The sequence below is a fragment of the Chironomus tepperi genome, unplaced genomic scaffold (assembly GCF_022539635.2).
Source record: "Chironomus tepperi strain 1889 unplaced genomic scaffold, CSIRO-AGI_Ctep_v1 contig_424, whole genome shotgun sequence".
In the NCBI taxonomy this organism is placed as follows: Eukaryota; Metazoa; Arthropoda; class Insecta; order Diptera; family Chironomidae; genus Chironomus; species Chironomus tepperi.
Window position 1 is genome coordinate 254,406 of NW_027226546.1, and position 14,741 is coordinate 269,146.

A 14,741-nucleotide genomic window follows, 5' to 3' on the forward strand; every position below is an offset into this window, starting at 1 on the left:
GAGGAACTGATTTTGAATTGATCAAAAAGTCTCATAAATTGTTTAAAAAAATTCAAAATTTCAAAAACCGTTAAAAAATCGAAACTTTTTTCCGAAAGTATTTTTAAATTTCATAAATACGTTAGAAACTAAATCAATTATTTTGAATCCAGAATTTCCGTTAAAAAAAATTCAAATTTTGTTCATCTCAAAATAATTTTTTTTAAATTCTAAAAACACGTTAAACAATTAAATCCACTTAAAATCTCATTTATCACATATCCAGTGAACATATTGAAATAATTCCAATGTAGCCATGTCATGCAATGTGTCATAGAACTAAAGCAATCCTTTCACTGTGAAGCTTACTTCCGAAATCTCACGAGACAGAGACAAAAACCTCTACAAATTCCATATGTATCTTACTCCTTCCATTCATACCCTTATTTCTTCCACATCTATTGTTTCTATTTCCTTCACAACTAATTTTATATTATATTCTAAAATCATCTCTATGTTGAATACATAAATAGGCAGCAAGTTCAAATGGTCTGTAGATAAAGCTAGCTAAACCATTGTTAGATTATAGGGAGTAAAAGATAAGGCATAGAGAAAAGGGATATGAAGAAACGTTTCCTTCTTTACTGTTATTGTGTTGACTTTAGCAATTGAATACGATGGGAAATAAAAAATGGAAGAAAAATGACTCGACCTTGTTGAGGGATTTAAGCGCAGTTTTGTTCTTTCAATTCAAAAATTGGCATAATAATCGCGAATCAATTTGCATTTTTCGATAAATTTGAATAATTCTATCATTTAACGGTTTTTTAGAATTTAAATTTTTTAACGGTTGCTAAAAATTTAAAAATTATTGAAAGCAACGCTTTCAATTATTTTTCTGTTGTTTATTAAATGAAAAATCATTAATTAACGTGCATAGAGATGGTTTTGCACTTCCAGACTAATCTAAACCTTAAAAACTCGATGTAACAAAGCAAATGCTTCAAATCCAAGCTCTCTACGATGTCTGGTTGCCGAGATTTTGTCCCTTATGCAGACAACCAGTCATCCAGCCAAACAAAGTGTATTATTAAGCTCCATTTTCTACAAAGTAGCTCAAAAAAATAAGGAAATAAAGCAAGATGAATCGAGAAAATTTAACAAAAAGCGAAACAATATTCATGTCTGTATAACTTTAATAATATGATACATTTTACATGATGTGATGTGACAAACGACTGAATAAGAACGAACCAAATATGAATAAAGAGGATTTCCTTAATTCCGACTCTATGATACGGGTTATCTCATTATGTGCATATGGAACTCAGCATCTTATTCATCTTTTTCTGTCTGTATTCGTTAGCTCATGATTGAAGGCAAAAGAAGAGATGCTGTAGACGAATCATTTTATGGTTTATCTGTCTTCAAGTGCACTTTGACAGAAGAACTCTTCGGAAATTGGTATTTCAACATGTCAGAGTCAAGAAGCTTGTGTCTAAGATTATTTTCACATTTTTTTCGTCTTTAAAATTCTTAAAGCAATTCAAGTATAAAGTGTGTAGGAAGCGATGAAAAATGTACGTGCAAAGACAATTGACTGTTAAAAATGTTAATGCCTACAAGTTCTGGTTTGAGACATGAATTCAAAATTGTTAAAATTTTAAGATTTTAAAATCCCACTGATTGTGGTGTCAGAAGGAGCTTTCATTGACTTAAGAAATTGATAAGATTCATTTGACTTTTGTTTCTTTTTGTTTGTGGATTTTTTAAGGAATCCACTTGAGGAATTTGGAATGAATTTATACTAGAGCGTAAGCAGCAAAAATAGCGACATTGGTCTAGTTGGTAAGGAAGTTGGGTAGTCTACTCAAAGCTCCTAGGTTCGATCCCAGGGATTGCCTTGTTGGATTCATTCTCGGGTGCTATTTCGCTGTTCTAGTCACTCCGACTCGGTTTGTGTGATTCGCGACACATTGCTATACCATGGGTCATGCAGAGTACAAAGTTGGAGAAAGCAAAACGTGCAGAATGTGATGCACAATGGTGTATACCCAAGCGGCATACATTTAGAAGGCTTTTCTACGAATCTTCTAAGGCTTTTGGATGTCATAGAGGCGGCTTACAGTTGGTGATGATAAAAGAGCTTTAGAGGACCTTTGAAAGCTCTTCTTCTTCATTTGTGTTCCTCGGAATACTTTAATTAGTTTAGAACTACATAGGTTGACTATCTGATCAAATTTTCAATACAGGACTGCATTGTCTGTGTTTTAGATGCGAAGGCCAGCAGTTTTCGGCTTTACCGTATAGTTCGTCTAAGGCTGCAGGTCTGCTTTTTTGACTGCACTCTCGTCTGCAGACCCGGCTGCAACTTAAGATGAACCATATTAATAATCCAGTTATCTTGAAATGAAACTTAGATAGGTAACCCGAGAGGAACAGGCTACGATTAGTCGACCATCGACCGTCGATTATTCGAGTATCGAGCCTAACTTATCTGATTATTCCAGTATGAAATAGCCTATTAAATCAAGTGAGTAAGCAACAGTCTGTTTCGAGCAACACAAGGTTTAATTATACAATCATATTAAGAGCCACACCAAGTTCAAAGTTCATATAAATTCATTAAATCTTCCTGTGTCTCCTTTATGTGATTGTTAGTTGAATTCCTGAGAGAATCGTGTCTTTTAATAGTTCCATAGTGTTTTTGTTGTTGCTTCCAACTCATACTTTTGCATACATAAAGTTTCTTTGAATGGCCTTTCTAATCTTGTCTTCCTTAACTAATAACAATCTCCCAAGAATAATGGCTACAAAAACTTTAAAACAGTAACAAATGAATTCTAACATAGAATAGAGAACAATCTTCATCCAAAAGTTTCCAGTGGCTATCCAAATATGTGAGGTTAAGGACTCAATTTATCAGATTGAAGAACATTAAAAACTTTATTCAGATAAATTACATCCAATTATCCTTTATATCCTCTCTACAACTAACTAAAGGACATTGTCATTTAATTCCAAAAATGTAAATGCCGTTCTATACATCAAAATTTTTATGTAATGATTCTCATTTCCCTTTCATATTTCATTTTATGTCTCAACTTTAATTTAATTTTCTTATTTTTTATGTTTTCCGAACAAAATTCATAAAAATTAAGTTAAGTTGAGCAAATAAATCTCACAAGAAGGATTTGAGTTGCTTAAAAGAAAGCCCTTTCACGTCCTCAAAGACAAATACAAGAGATTGTTGTTGGAAATAGACACAAATATAGAATTAATTATATAAAATGATATGACAATCGTATTCAACAAAGCAAAAAGGAAACAAGAAGATCAAAAAGGGATAGTATGGAAGAGAAATTGTCATGTCGTATGAATATGTTGTGGGGCAAGATGATATAAAAATTGGAAGGACGATGGACGAGAAGGAAATTTTCAAGGAATAGAAAGAAGAAATGCAAAAGAGTTGTTTACGAGTGATGTTCAGAATTTGGAGGTTATGTGGGTGGACATGTCGTCTCCTTAACAATTGTGGCACCAAGCAGATTTCCCCTTGAGTTTTCATACTCAAATAAGGAGCTTTTTGAAAAATGAATTTTAATGTCTTTTGAATATTTGAAAACTAACGGTTTTTGAATTTTTGAACATTGAAGATTCTAAAATTTTAGTAAACATAGAAAAAAATCATTAATTTCAAAAATTGTGGATTAAATGTGAATTAAGTAATATTCAATTGACTAATTTAATACGGATAGTGCGTATAATAATATTCTGCGTGTTTCGAGTTGATTAGCATCAAAAATAATGTGGTTTTTGAATTAAATATCATTTAAACAATTGAAATTGTGAAAATATTTTGTAAATTACATTTTACAGTCAGCTATCAAAGCGATTATATAAACTCGCAGTCAGTAAGCACTGCAATTTGCGTAATTAATAAGCTATTTAGGTCAAAAAAATGGCCTGAATTCAACGATAATATTAAGATCCAGATCTTTTCAGACTGCTTAACCTAGCTTTGTATTTGATCCAATAATCTACAACACTTTCATCTGATCCTGTGCATACCTTTGTGGATATCACTAACGGATGGCCTCAAAAACCAATACTTGAATTTATTTCTATTTGAGAGAAAAATATTGCCTCAATAACAATAAAAATCAATCGCAAAAAAGAGTAAAAAAAGGGCAAGCAAAACAAGGAGGCTTAAAAGGCTAAGAAATTCATTTTTCTCTGGTGGGCAATTTATTTTTTTCCTCCTCAATCTTGAAATAACATTCATCATTGCCAGAAACTTTCCATCCCAATTCATTTTGTTCATTACTCACAACGTCCGCACGCTTACTGTGTTTTATATTATATTTATTTATTTTTTTATCCATGACTTTTATAATGTTAACGTAAATAGTTTTAAGCATAGTCATCAAATCCTATTGTTGTATTACGAAAGAAAATTGGAAAGGATACACGAGTCGCACACCGACCGATGTGATACTAACAATAAGGTGACTTTATTGCCTGCAAGCGGTTATCGTAAAACTTTAATTATTGTCTTCGAGGAAGATATGAAAGGATGACAAGTGACAAAAGTTCTTCTTAAAAAATTTGAAATCCTTCTTCTGCTGCCTGAGAATATGAAATTTTTATGTCATATCCTTAAGAATTTACTGTCAAAGTCACCTTAATTTTCTTATTGGGTATTATGTAGGAACTGTAAGAATGGTTTTATTTGAAATCTTTAGGAATTAAGATGTCCATCAACATGATGTGGACTGGAATTAGTGACATTAATGGTATGTCGCATATCATATTTGTATAGAGTTCAGATGAGGTTATGTAGTAGACGAAACAGGTTATGGTTTTTGAACTGTATGCTTATTATGAAGTTGTTATCAGAGTTTGCGGGACTCTAGGCAGTCTAAACTAAACAAATCCAAACAAGCGACTCCAAAATAGAGTTGCTGAGGAGATAATATAACAACTGCTTTTTAACTGTCTTAATTCGCTGTCCCTACAGATCAATTGTGATTCATGGCTTCTCTCATATGGCGGCTTTAAGTTGCTCTATTTCTGGCTTGCTTTTTAATTATTAAGGAATTTTCCTACAGTTGTAAATAAGAATGATGCTGTTAATTGTTTGAAGTTAGAAAACAGACTAAAATATTTCCATGAAGGGGTCTTCAACTATGAAAAGGGGAAAATCAACTTATTTCAGTTGCAAATATAATTTGAATATTAAACGATAGTGGACTTATTTTCAACAGTAGTCTTGCTAACTCTGATTTGCGTCCAAAATACAGCTATTTTGGATTACTAGAATCTATTTTGAATCTACAACAACCACATTCCTTGACACTAGTCCTACATCTACATCTCAGAATTTAATTTAATTCTGTCACTACCAAAACTTAATATTCCACAAAAAAACAGCATTAAGAAAATGAGCACTTAAAGTGATAAAAGTCAAAACAGTTTAGAATTTGCCATAAATCTTTGGCTTTTATGTGAAACACGTTGTGATTTCTTTATTGAGCGGAAATATAATGGAAATTGTTTAGTCACTTAGCATTTAAAATGAACAGCTTCGTGGAATTGCTGTTAGTACAATAAACACGTGTAGATCTGTGCCTGTAGGTTAAAAAATAAACACAAAAGAGAGAAAACAGATTTCAATTTGAATATTCTCTTAAAGGAACCAATTTTTGTGCATGAACACCTGACTGAAAATTTTATTTTTTCTGTCTCTTTTATTGAAATTATCATTTTCAATTTCTACACCATTGACTATTATGACTGTCCTTTTTTGAGTTGAAAAATTTTGGTCTTTTATAGCTTGGTCACCTTTTTATTTGAAAAGGTCTTTTTTATTGCTTATTATCTATTTTTCTCTCCTTTTTCTCCTCAAAATACGGACCAAGAAGATCTATGTTAAGTAAAATATCACTAACAGAAATTGGATTCTCAAGAGATAAATTGGCAATAGCATGAGCACTCTCGTCTGTCTTAAACATAAACATATCCCATTCAGATGTGTAGTTAGGAGTGAATAGAAAGGCAAAGGATTTTGGTGTCTGAAGGAAAATGATAGGAAACGCGAAAACTTCGATTTCCACATTAGTAACCTTTTATATCAGTGTTGTCCAAACTGTTTACAGTGACACACTATTACCATTAACCGTATGTCGCGTATGGTTTCGGTTGAAGCTTTCCACCAAAGTGTGCCGTTGCGCAATAAGTTTGGGCAACACTAATTTATATGGATATTCATACAAAATGAAGCTTTAGATCCTCAGTTCCTTCAAATCCAAAGCTACATTAGAGTGTTTCGCGCCTAATAATTCTTTAATGAGTATGGGTGCACCAGACCACTGTACTTAGTAAAGTAGTATCAGAACCATTCGTTTGATTAAATGAGTATAGCTTACAAAAGAAGGTTGTATCCACTATATACGACTCCAAAAAGGACAAATTTCTGAGAATCGAACACATGATCTCAAGGTGATTTGACAATAAATAAAAATAAAAGTACTTAACCATTTGGCCACCGAGTCACTTCGACTAACAATTCACACGATGCGAAGTGCTATTAAATCGATTGTTCCGAGGCTCTGCTGACTAAACTATTAAAGGTCGGGTTTAAACCCGCACTCTTTCGAAATTCTAATTTGGTTTTGACAATTGACAAGGGATAACCGATTATTGCCTTTTTCAAGTGCGATCTAAAGAAGGCCATGCTAAATCTTATATACCTAAATCTTGAACTTTTTGTAATTTTAAATCTCAAAAAATCCTAATTCCTCCTCTCATCCAATCCTAAAGTAATTTGAGTATTTTCCGTGTTGTGTTACATTCGTTACTATAGTTTTAAATTTTTCCTCTTACTGTTATCACCTGTCAAGACAGGAAAATGGACATGTTATGATTTTCGGAAGTGAGTAGGAGTATGTTTTGATCTCCAGGGTTGACATTTTTTTAATAAAATTTCTGATGATTGAAATTGTAAATCACAGTTGGGTCTTTGTCGTACAGAAGAATTGATTCTATTTGAAGTATGTAGGAGATGTAGGAAGGAGATATGTTTGACAATATTCTAGAAACTCAAAACAATTTATTAGCAAATTTAAGCTTGAATAATTTCTTGGTCAACCTCTTTTTGAGGCTTATTTTGGAAAAATTCATTTCAGTGCCTTTTGAAAATTTATGCATATAAATCCTATCCTTATAAAGCTTTAAAAATAAATTTCTTCGACTTTGAGTTAAATGAATTTGAATGGAATAGCTTTGACGTACGGAATAAGAAAAGACATCCTAAAAATATAACAAATAGAATGTCCTTTTTTTTGTGGCTGAAGATGTAATCTGCTTGAAAAAAATATTTTGAATAATATTTGGTTACTGTGACTATAAATAGAATCTACCTTTGGACATTTATAATCGGAAATTACTTAAGCTACTTAGGACTTGTTGTTGTTTAATACTAGCGCAGTGGTGGGCACTCGTTAATTATTCGCAGTACCTTTTGGTGGCAAGCCTTGACCAAAACCTTACACGGCATTCATTTCATGACATTTCCAAATAGTTTTGACGGCACACATGTTGCCCTCCACTGTACTAAAGCATTGTTTAACAAAGCCAACGCAGACACAATTCACATAAATTTGTTAACAAAAGTTTCGAAAATAAGAAAATTTGAAGTCTCGAACATTTATCATTTGACGCCATCAAACTCGATTTGTATCAGTTTCTCGAATTGCTGACACAATATAGTCAGTTCCTTTTTCGATCTTCTTATCCAATCCGAACGAATTCAATACATTTGCTTACAAAGAAGATGTAAATATAGAGAATGGTAGTAAGCCTCGACCAAAACTGTACATAGCATACGGTTCATGGCATTTCCAATATTTTTTGGATACGGCACACAGGTTGTCAACACCTAATACATTACGTAACTCAAGAAAATCGACATTTAGAAACCACCTCCTTAATAGCGTTACGCAACAAGCGGATAACCCCGAGGATCAAATTCAATTTTATTTCTATTTAAGAAATTGTCAGAATTACAATAAAATATCATTAATATCTATTAAGTTGGCGAATACCTTCGAGAATAGACTACGGAATTTGCCTACTATGTTCCTATCAGATACAATGTACGTCATTAACTGTTAATTTTAAAGAATCAAATAAAAATTCAATTACTGCTTTGGTTTTTTGAACTTTCTAGAGTTTCTATGCAAAAACTGGAATGTTGAGCAATTTGATTAAATTATGTAAAACTAGAAACAAAGTAAGCTACAAAGAGATATGTTGCTGAGTGTTCCTGGAATCAAGCAGTCGAGTTTGAAAAGTTTTACAAAATGATGGGACTTGCATTCTTTACGTTTAGCACTAAAGCCTCATGGCTCAAGTAAAATCTGTTTGAAAGCATCTAAATTAGTATTAACTGGAATTGGATTCCCGTTCCTTTGACTGTATATCATTGGGAGTGCAGTAGTAAGAAGGATACAGAGAATGTATAATCTATATATGGCAATTTGTCATATAGTCGAATAAGCCTCGATAGCTCAGTGGTAAGAGCATGTGACCGTTAATCATTGATCGTGGGTTCGAGTCCCACTCCGGATCCGATTTTCAGAATTTAAACATTTTCTGTCAGATCAACAGTATTTAATTAATAATCCTATCCAAAATGTCTCATTCTATTTCTGAAATCCTACAAATTACAACCAAATCAGGCATTTTACCAAGAATTTTCGAATTTTGGAGCTTTTCAGTATACTGAGCTTTTCAGAATTGCTGCATCCTGATTAAAATGTATAATCACCAAACATAATTACAATTATTGCGAACTTAAAATATGATTGAAACTCGATAACATTTCAATTATGAAACTTGCGGATATCCATCTATTCCATGATCTTTGATGGCATTTACGTCTTAATATGTGCATTCAATTAGGATTATTCATAAATGTCCTTTGAAAATAATGATTTTGAAACCCAAGACAAGACACAACTAAGCATATAATGAGATTGTGTCATAGAAACAGCCAACAACCATTTAAAAAAAATTATTTACGTAAAGAACATAATATCCATTTAATATAATGAGATGCTAAAGGTATATGACTTCTATTTCGTGACTTTATGAAACATACTCTTATGAATTCATAGTCATTAAAATTTAGTATGTTATGTACATACGTTATGAGCGTAAAAGGATAACTTCTTTTCACTAGAAATATAAAATATTTAAGCATGCATGTTCTGCTCGTTCATTCTGTTTCTGTTAACCATAATATTTATAAGAATATAAAGTTAGTCTACAACTTTTTTTTGGAAACAAGAAAATCTTCTTTAAAGAAAATTTCACCACCGTCAGCAAAAAATACAATTTTTCATCACCCCTTTTACGTCTACGGCTGTGGGGTCGTTCACTAGTTATAGAACACGAAAGATCGACTTTTGACCCACTTCGTCCCTTTGTTTTGATTGTTTGAAGCGTAAAACACATGTCACATGTCACACCCTACCCCTAAAAAATCTACTTTTTGGACCCCTTCCTTTATGAAATCCGCTATTTGACGCCCTTCCCCCTCTGGATTGATTGTTTGAAGCATTACACCCATGCCACATCTCAACCCCCATCCCTCCCCAGAGGAAATTTACATTTTGACTCCTCCTTTTGATTGCTTGAGGCGTACACACATGTGACATCTCACTTTCCCATTCCCCCTACCAAGCGCGTTACGTAACAGTTGAACGACTCCCCCGCTGTAAAGTTCAAGTTTAACAGCCCTTTACTCTTTACCTGACATTCTTACTCACCTCATCAATCATTTTGTATGTTCTGTTCTGTTCTTTTCTTTTCAGTTGATCAACATGGGCTACACATCTTCTGTCGATACTATCGTGGGAACGTCAAGACAATTTCCAGAATTGCTGTGTCAAGGTGGAGCGGAAATTGAAAAGGTAAGAGAAGAATATGATGAAGGTTCTTTAATCATAAATTTTCATCAAAAAATTTGCTAAAATTATTCTAGTCCAGTGATGGGCAAGCTTGATGCCGCGGCACAATGGTGTGGGAATGGCTATGAACAGTATATTGTTGTACGGTTTCGATCGAGGCCAAAGTTGCAAAACAGACACCTATGACAGGAAAAAACCGGTTCTTTTGACAAAACAATTCCTGATTCTTCCTGTGACTGGCAAAACCGTACAAATTATTTATACTTTTTTGTAAGAAAACCATACAAATGATCAAGAATTTATACAGTTTTTGCCGGTTTTTATGCAGGGTATTCTTACAAAACCATACAAATTATCGGGAATTTGTAAGGTTTTTACCTGTCGCAAGGGTCCGTTTTGCAACTCTGGTCAAGGTTACCACCAAGGTGTGCCGCGAAGAATAATAAGGTTGCCAACCACTATTCTATTGCTTAAAAATAAAAGAAGGAACCTTGAACAATGGACGATGAATGAGCTGGCAGTAATATTCCATAATTTTTTGCGGCTTTCTTCCTGATTCCTATTGTACCGAACAATATTACAAAAGATTTTAATGTAAAATAATAATATATTATTTTGAAAAAATATATAATACAAAAGCATGCTGCGCGTAAGCCATTTTCAATTATTTTTGTATAAGAAAAGAAATGCGATGAATAAGCTTTTTTACATTATTTAAACAAATACTGAAAATTCTTCGTGTGCTTCCTCGGTATTGCTATGGGTAAAATCATTTTTCATTATGTTGCAACGTCTGGTGCTACCAAAAAAAATTATTTTTTCACCGCTATTTTCGTCTAAATGCTTAAATTATACATGTTGTACATACATTTTAATTTCGTTAATGTGCAAAAATTTTCCACATCCTTTTCCTTTATAACATTATTATGGGGAAGTTGTTGTTACAAAAAAAAATATGATTAGTTAAGCGCTTTTATGATTTTCATTTTTGGTGGGTTTTTCATTGGAAGTAAATTGAAACTATTTTGGGATATTAGTTGACCACAATAAACAATCAGTTATATGAATTCAGGAAATTGATATTTAGGTTATGTATATTGCAGTATTAAAACCAAATATTTGACCTTAATTGACAGTTTATATGTATTTATTCCTAGAATTTAATGCTCATTTGGAACTGAATTGGTGTTGAATTTTCTTCGAAAACAGTGACATATTCGAAATTACTTTGTTAATTCTATTTTGAAGGTCTGCTAATATTTTGAGTATAGTCAAGATTATATCCGATTTGACAGTTATGTATACCTGTTGGATTTTGTGTATTCAATCCATACAATGGTAAGATTTGTGCAATTCCGAATAACACAAATCAATTAATTGATCAACAATCCAGCCACACACTGGCGTGACTATGACTTGATGTCAGTTTTGGTTTGAATTCGGCATCATTAACAGAGTCTCACAGGCTTGATCAACGATTTTGGATTGATTAACCAATTTGTGCCATTTGGAAATAAGCGTTGCATGGAGACAGACATTTTAAGTTAGCATTCTGCCAAGATCACTAGCAACCCTCGGTAGCTCGATAAGTAAGAGCTTTTGACACGCAACTAGGAAGGTGTCGGTTCGATTCTCACTCAGGATATGTAGTAGGCAAAGCTCGAAATCGACCCAGACATTGTATGTGAAAGTCGACTCGACTTCTTCCAATTTTTGAGTCGATTTCGAACTCTGGCAGTGGGAAAGTTTACTTGTTTCTCTAGAACCTTAGATGAGTAAGGTTCTGAACAATACCTAATCATTTTCTAGTTTTCCGTACTCAAATAAATGCTTGATTTACAAGAGCTTATTTATACTAATTCTAAACAGTGTCTGAGCCAATAAACGCTGTTTTAGCATTCTATTTGCTTATACAGCTTCCATAAAGGCTAAAATTGTTTGTCTTTCCGCTGAATTGATTATTAATTTGTTGCTGAATAGAATAACAAAAATTCCAAATAATCTATTATTCTTTATGTGACCGCTAGTTTCGAATATCATACATGAATAAAACTCACTAGAAATCAAATCAAATTCAAATAACTTTATTTTGACAGCACATGTAACCAATAGCAAGCAATCTGCTTAGAAATTAATTCCCATTTAAATGTAAATATTCGGTTACCATCAATTTACCTTCATTTAATTAGGACAAAATTAGTTCCATATAGTTTCCTGTTTTCAAAATTATAAAGGCAAACTTGAATGAGAATATTTTTAGAGAAAATGTTATTTAAATTGAATCAAAGTTTGGCATATAGTATGCCATGCTGTCTATGATAGTCACAAAAAAGGACACAACATTATTATCTCACATTTTAACTATTTTGCAAACTTTTCGTTTCAAATTTGTTTACAAATTTAATAAAATTTAACCAAAAAAAGTCAAATAAAACTAAATTCCAACCTTTATTTAATTACTTATTAGTGATTAATGTGTGCAAAATCATTTAAACTATGATTATAAATTACAGAACATCCAATTTACACAAAAATTATTGACTATTTAATCATTCAAATGACAAGCTAAATTGACCATTAAAAAATTTGAAAATTTCATGACTCAATAATTCCAATTCTAATTGTGGTTCTGTTTGTTTAACATCACCAATAAAAAAGACAGCAATTTCGATTGATATCCAAAATAATTGATCGAATTAATTTTCAATTAAAATGCTAATTATAGAAAATTTGAAATATTTATTTTTTTATAGGATTTCAATTGAGTTTAACGAATTTAATTAGTATTACTAAATTTATATGAGATTAGGTGTGAAATATATTGCTAACGTTACAGCATAACTTTGGCTTCTATGCAGATTTTTAATGTTTATTGATTTTATGCATAGGCATAGATTAAAATGTGCTAAAGTATCAACTTGAAATGAATAAATTAATTAAATTTTCAATCTATTACTGAAATATGGTTTATAATAATTGAAATATGGTACAGAGGTTTAACTACTGAAATAAATTAATTAGAGCTATTAGTCTAACCGACAATTACCATACTCACCGTTGTTAATATACTCATTTTAATTACCATAGTCACCTAAATTAGTATACTCACCTAAATGACCATACTCACCTAAACTACCATATTCAACTTAATTACCATACTCACCTAATTTACTATACTAACCTTAATAACTATACTCACCTTAATTACCATACTCACCAAAATGAGCGTGTTAATGAGAACTCAATCAATATAATTATAAATCCTTAATTTTGTTAGCATACTCATGAACATGATATTTGCCTATTAGGATAGTTATTAATAGAAAATTATCCTGGGAAATCACTCATAGAAAAAATTTTTGTTTATATTTCGTGCACCGATTTTAGGACTAATGTTAATGTTTTATTAGCCACGCGGGACAGACGTGATGACCCAGAGGTTAATAAACATTGAAATGCTTGTTTTCTTTTGACAAACACTGTCGGTTAAATAGTCTCTTAGGATATAAAACAGTGTTTCTTAAATTGCTCCCATGGCGACGGATCAAATCACTTATATGTATAGTCCCGAGCGACACAAATCAGAAGTCACAAAGTTGCTAATCTGGAGTATTGAGCCACATAAGTGCAAATCTGTCAGTGTAAGAGTTAGTCCTTTTTGGTCGAGTGGTTAGGAAACAGATCATTATTTTGTGAGTACGTGGGTTCGATTCCCGAAAAGTCTTGTAAATTATACTTGAATTTCATATCAGAAAAATCGAATTTAACTCAAATTTTGAATGAATTTGAATCAACTTTTCCATCAAAAATCCGAGTTAACTACGACCTCTGCTAAAAACTCATCAATATCCAAAACATAAAACAATTGCAATTGTTGAAACATTCTAAAAATAAATAAAACATTTTTCTAAAATATTTCAAATTCCAAATATCATTTCGATGCTCATATTTAATTCAAATTGAAATAGAACAAAAAAAAATGCAAATTGTTATGTGAAAAATTTCACAAAATATCGAGTAAAAATTGTGAAAATGACAGCAACATATTCATGCATAATCTTCATTAACACTCTCAACTAATGTTTTATTCATTAAAATATTATTAAATCGTTCATTCAATCATGAAAATTTGATTTTGAAATAATCACTTTTTATCAAAAATTCATATATTTATATGTGAGCATGAATTGGTATTCGGGAATTATTTGATCAAGCTTCCTGTGGGGATTTATGTACACACAGATGCATATGTTGTATGAGAATGAGAAAAAGTTAGTTATGACATACAGATTTAATTTATTTATTGCAAAATAATCGTAAAATTCAATTTCTGTGAGATGAAAAATTATGATTCTTTTTTTTTTGGTGTTGAAGTTTCTCGTTCTGTTTAATGCATAAATTAATTTTAACAAAAATATAAGCATAAATATGAAAAAAAAAGTTTAATCAATTTCACCATAAAACTGAAATTTTCTGCATAGATAAAATATTTATATTTAATATTAAAATAAATAAAATGTATGAGAAATATGTTGAAGTTTATCATGGTAAATGCTCATTTTTAATAAATATTCCAGAGATTCAAAGTTATGGAAGATATTTTTGGAATCTTGTTCTGCATTTTTCACCTTATGCATTCCTTAAAAGTTTTGTACAACTATTTGGAAAATGTGGTTAAATTTTCTACCGAGATTGATTTATTAAGGCAAGTTCAACTGTTTCATGTGTTTGAAAATGATAAATTAAAGCGCATGGAAGATAGTTACAGTAATCTCTGTTTTGATTCCG

General features: G+C 31.7%; 1 protein-coding gene across 2 annotated transcripts in view; it reads left to right on the forward strand.

Annotated features, from left to right (window-relative positions):
- The window catches only part of LOC139097533 (ras-GEF domain-containing family member 1B-like), a 33,780-nt gene that overhangs the window by 8,150 nt on the left and 10,889 nt on the right, over positions 1-14,741 (forward strand). For both annotated transcript variants that reach the window (XM_070649408.1, XM_070649409.1), the window contains exon 3: positions 9,858-9,956. In XM_070649408.1, coding sequence (XP_070505509.1) covers positions 9,858-9,956 — 99 coding nt within the window. The remainder of the gene's footprint in view (positions 1-9,857; positions 9,957-14,741) is intronic.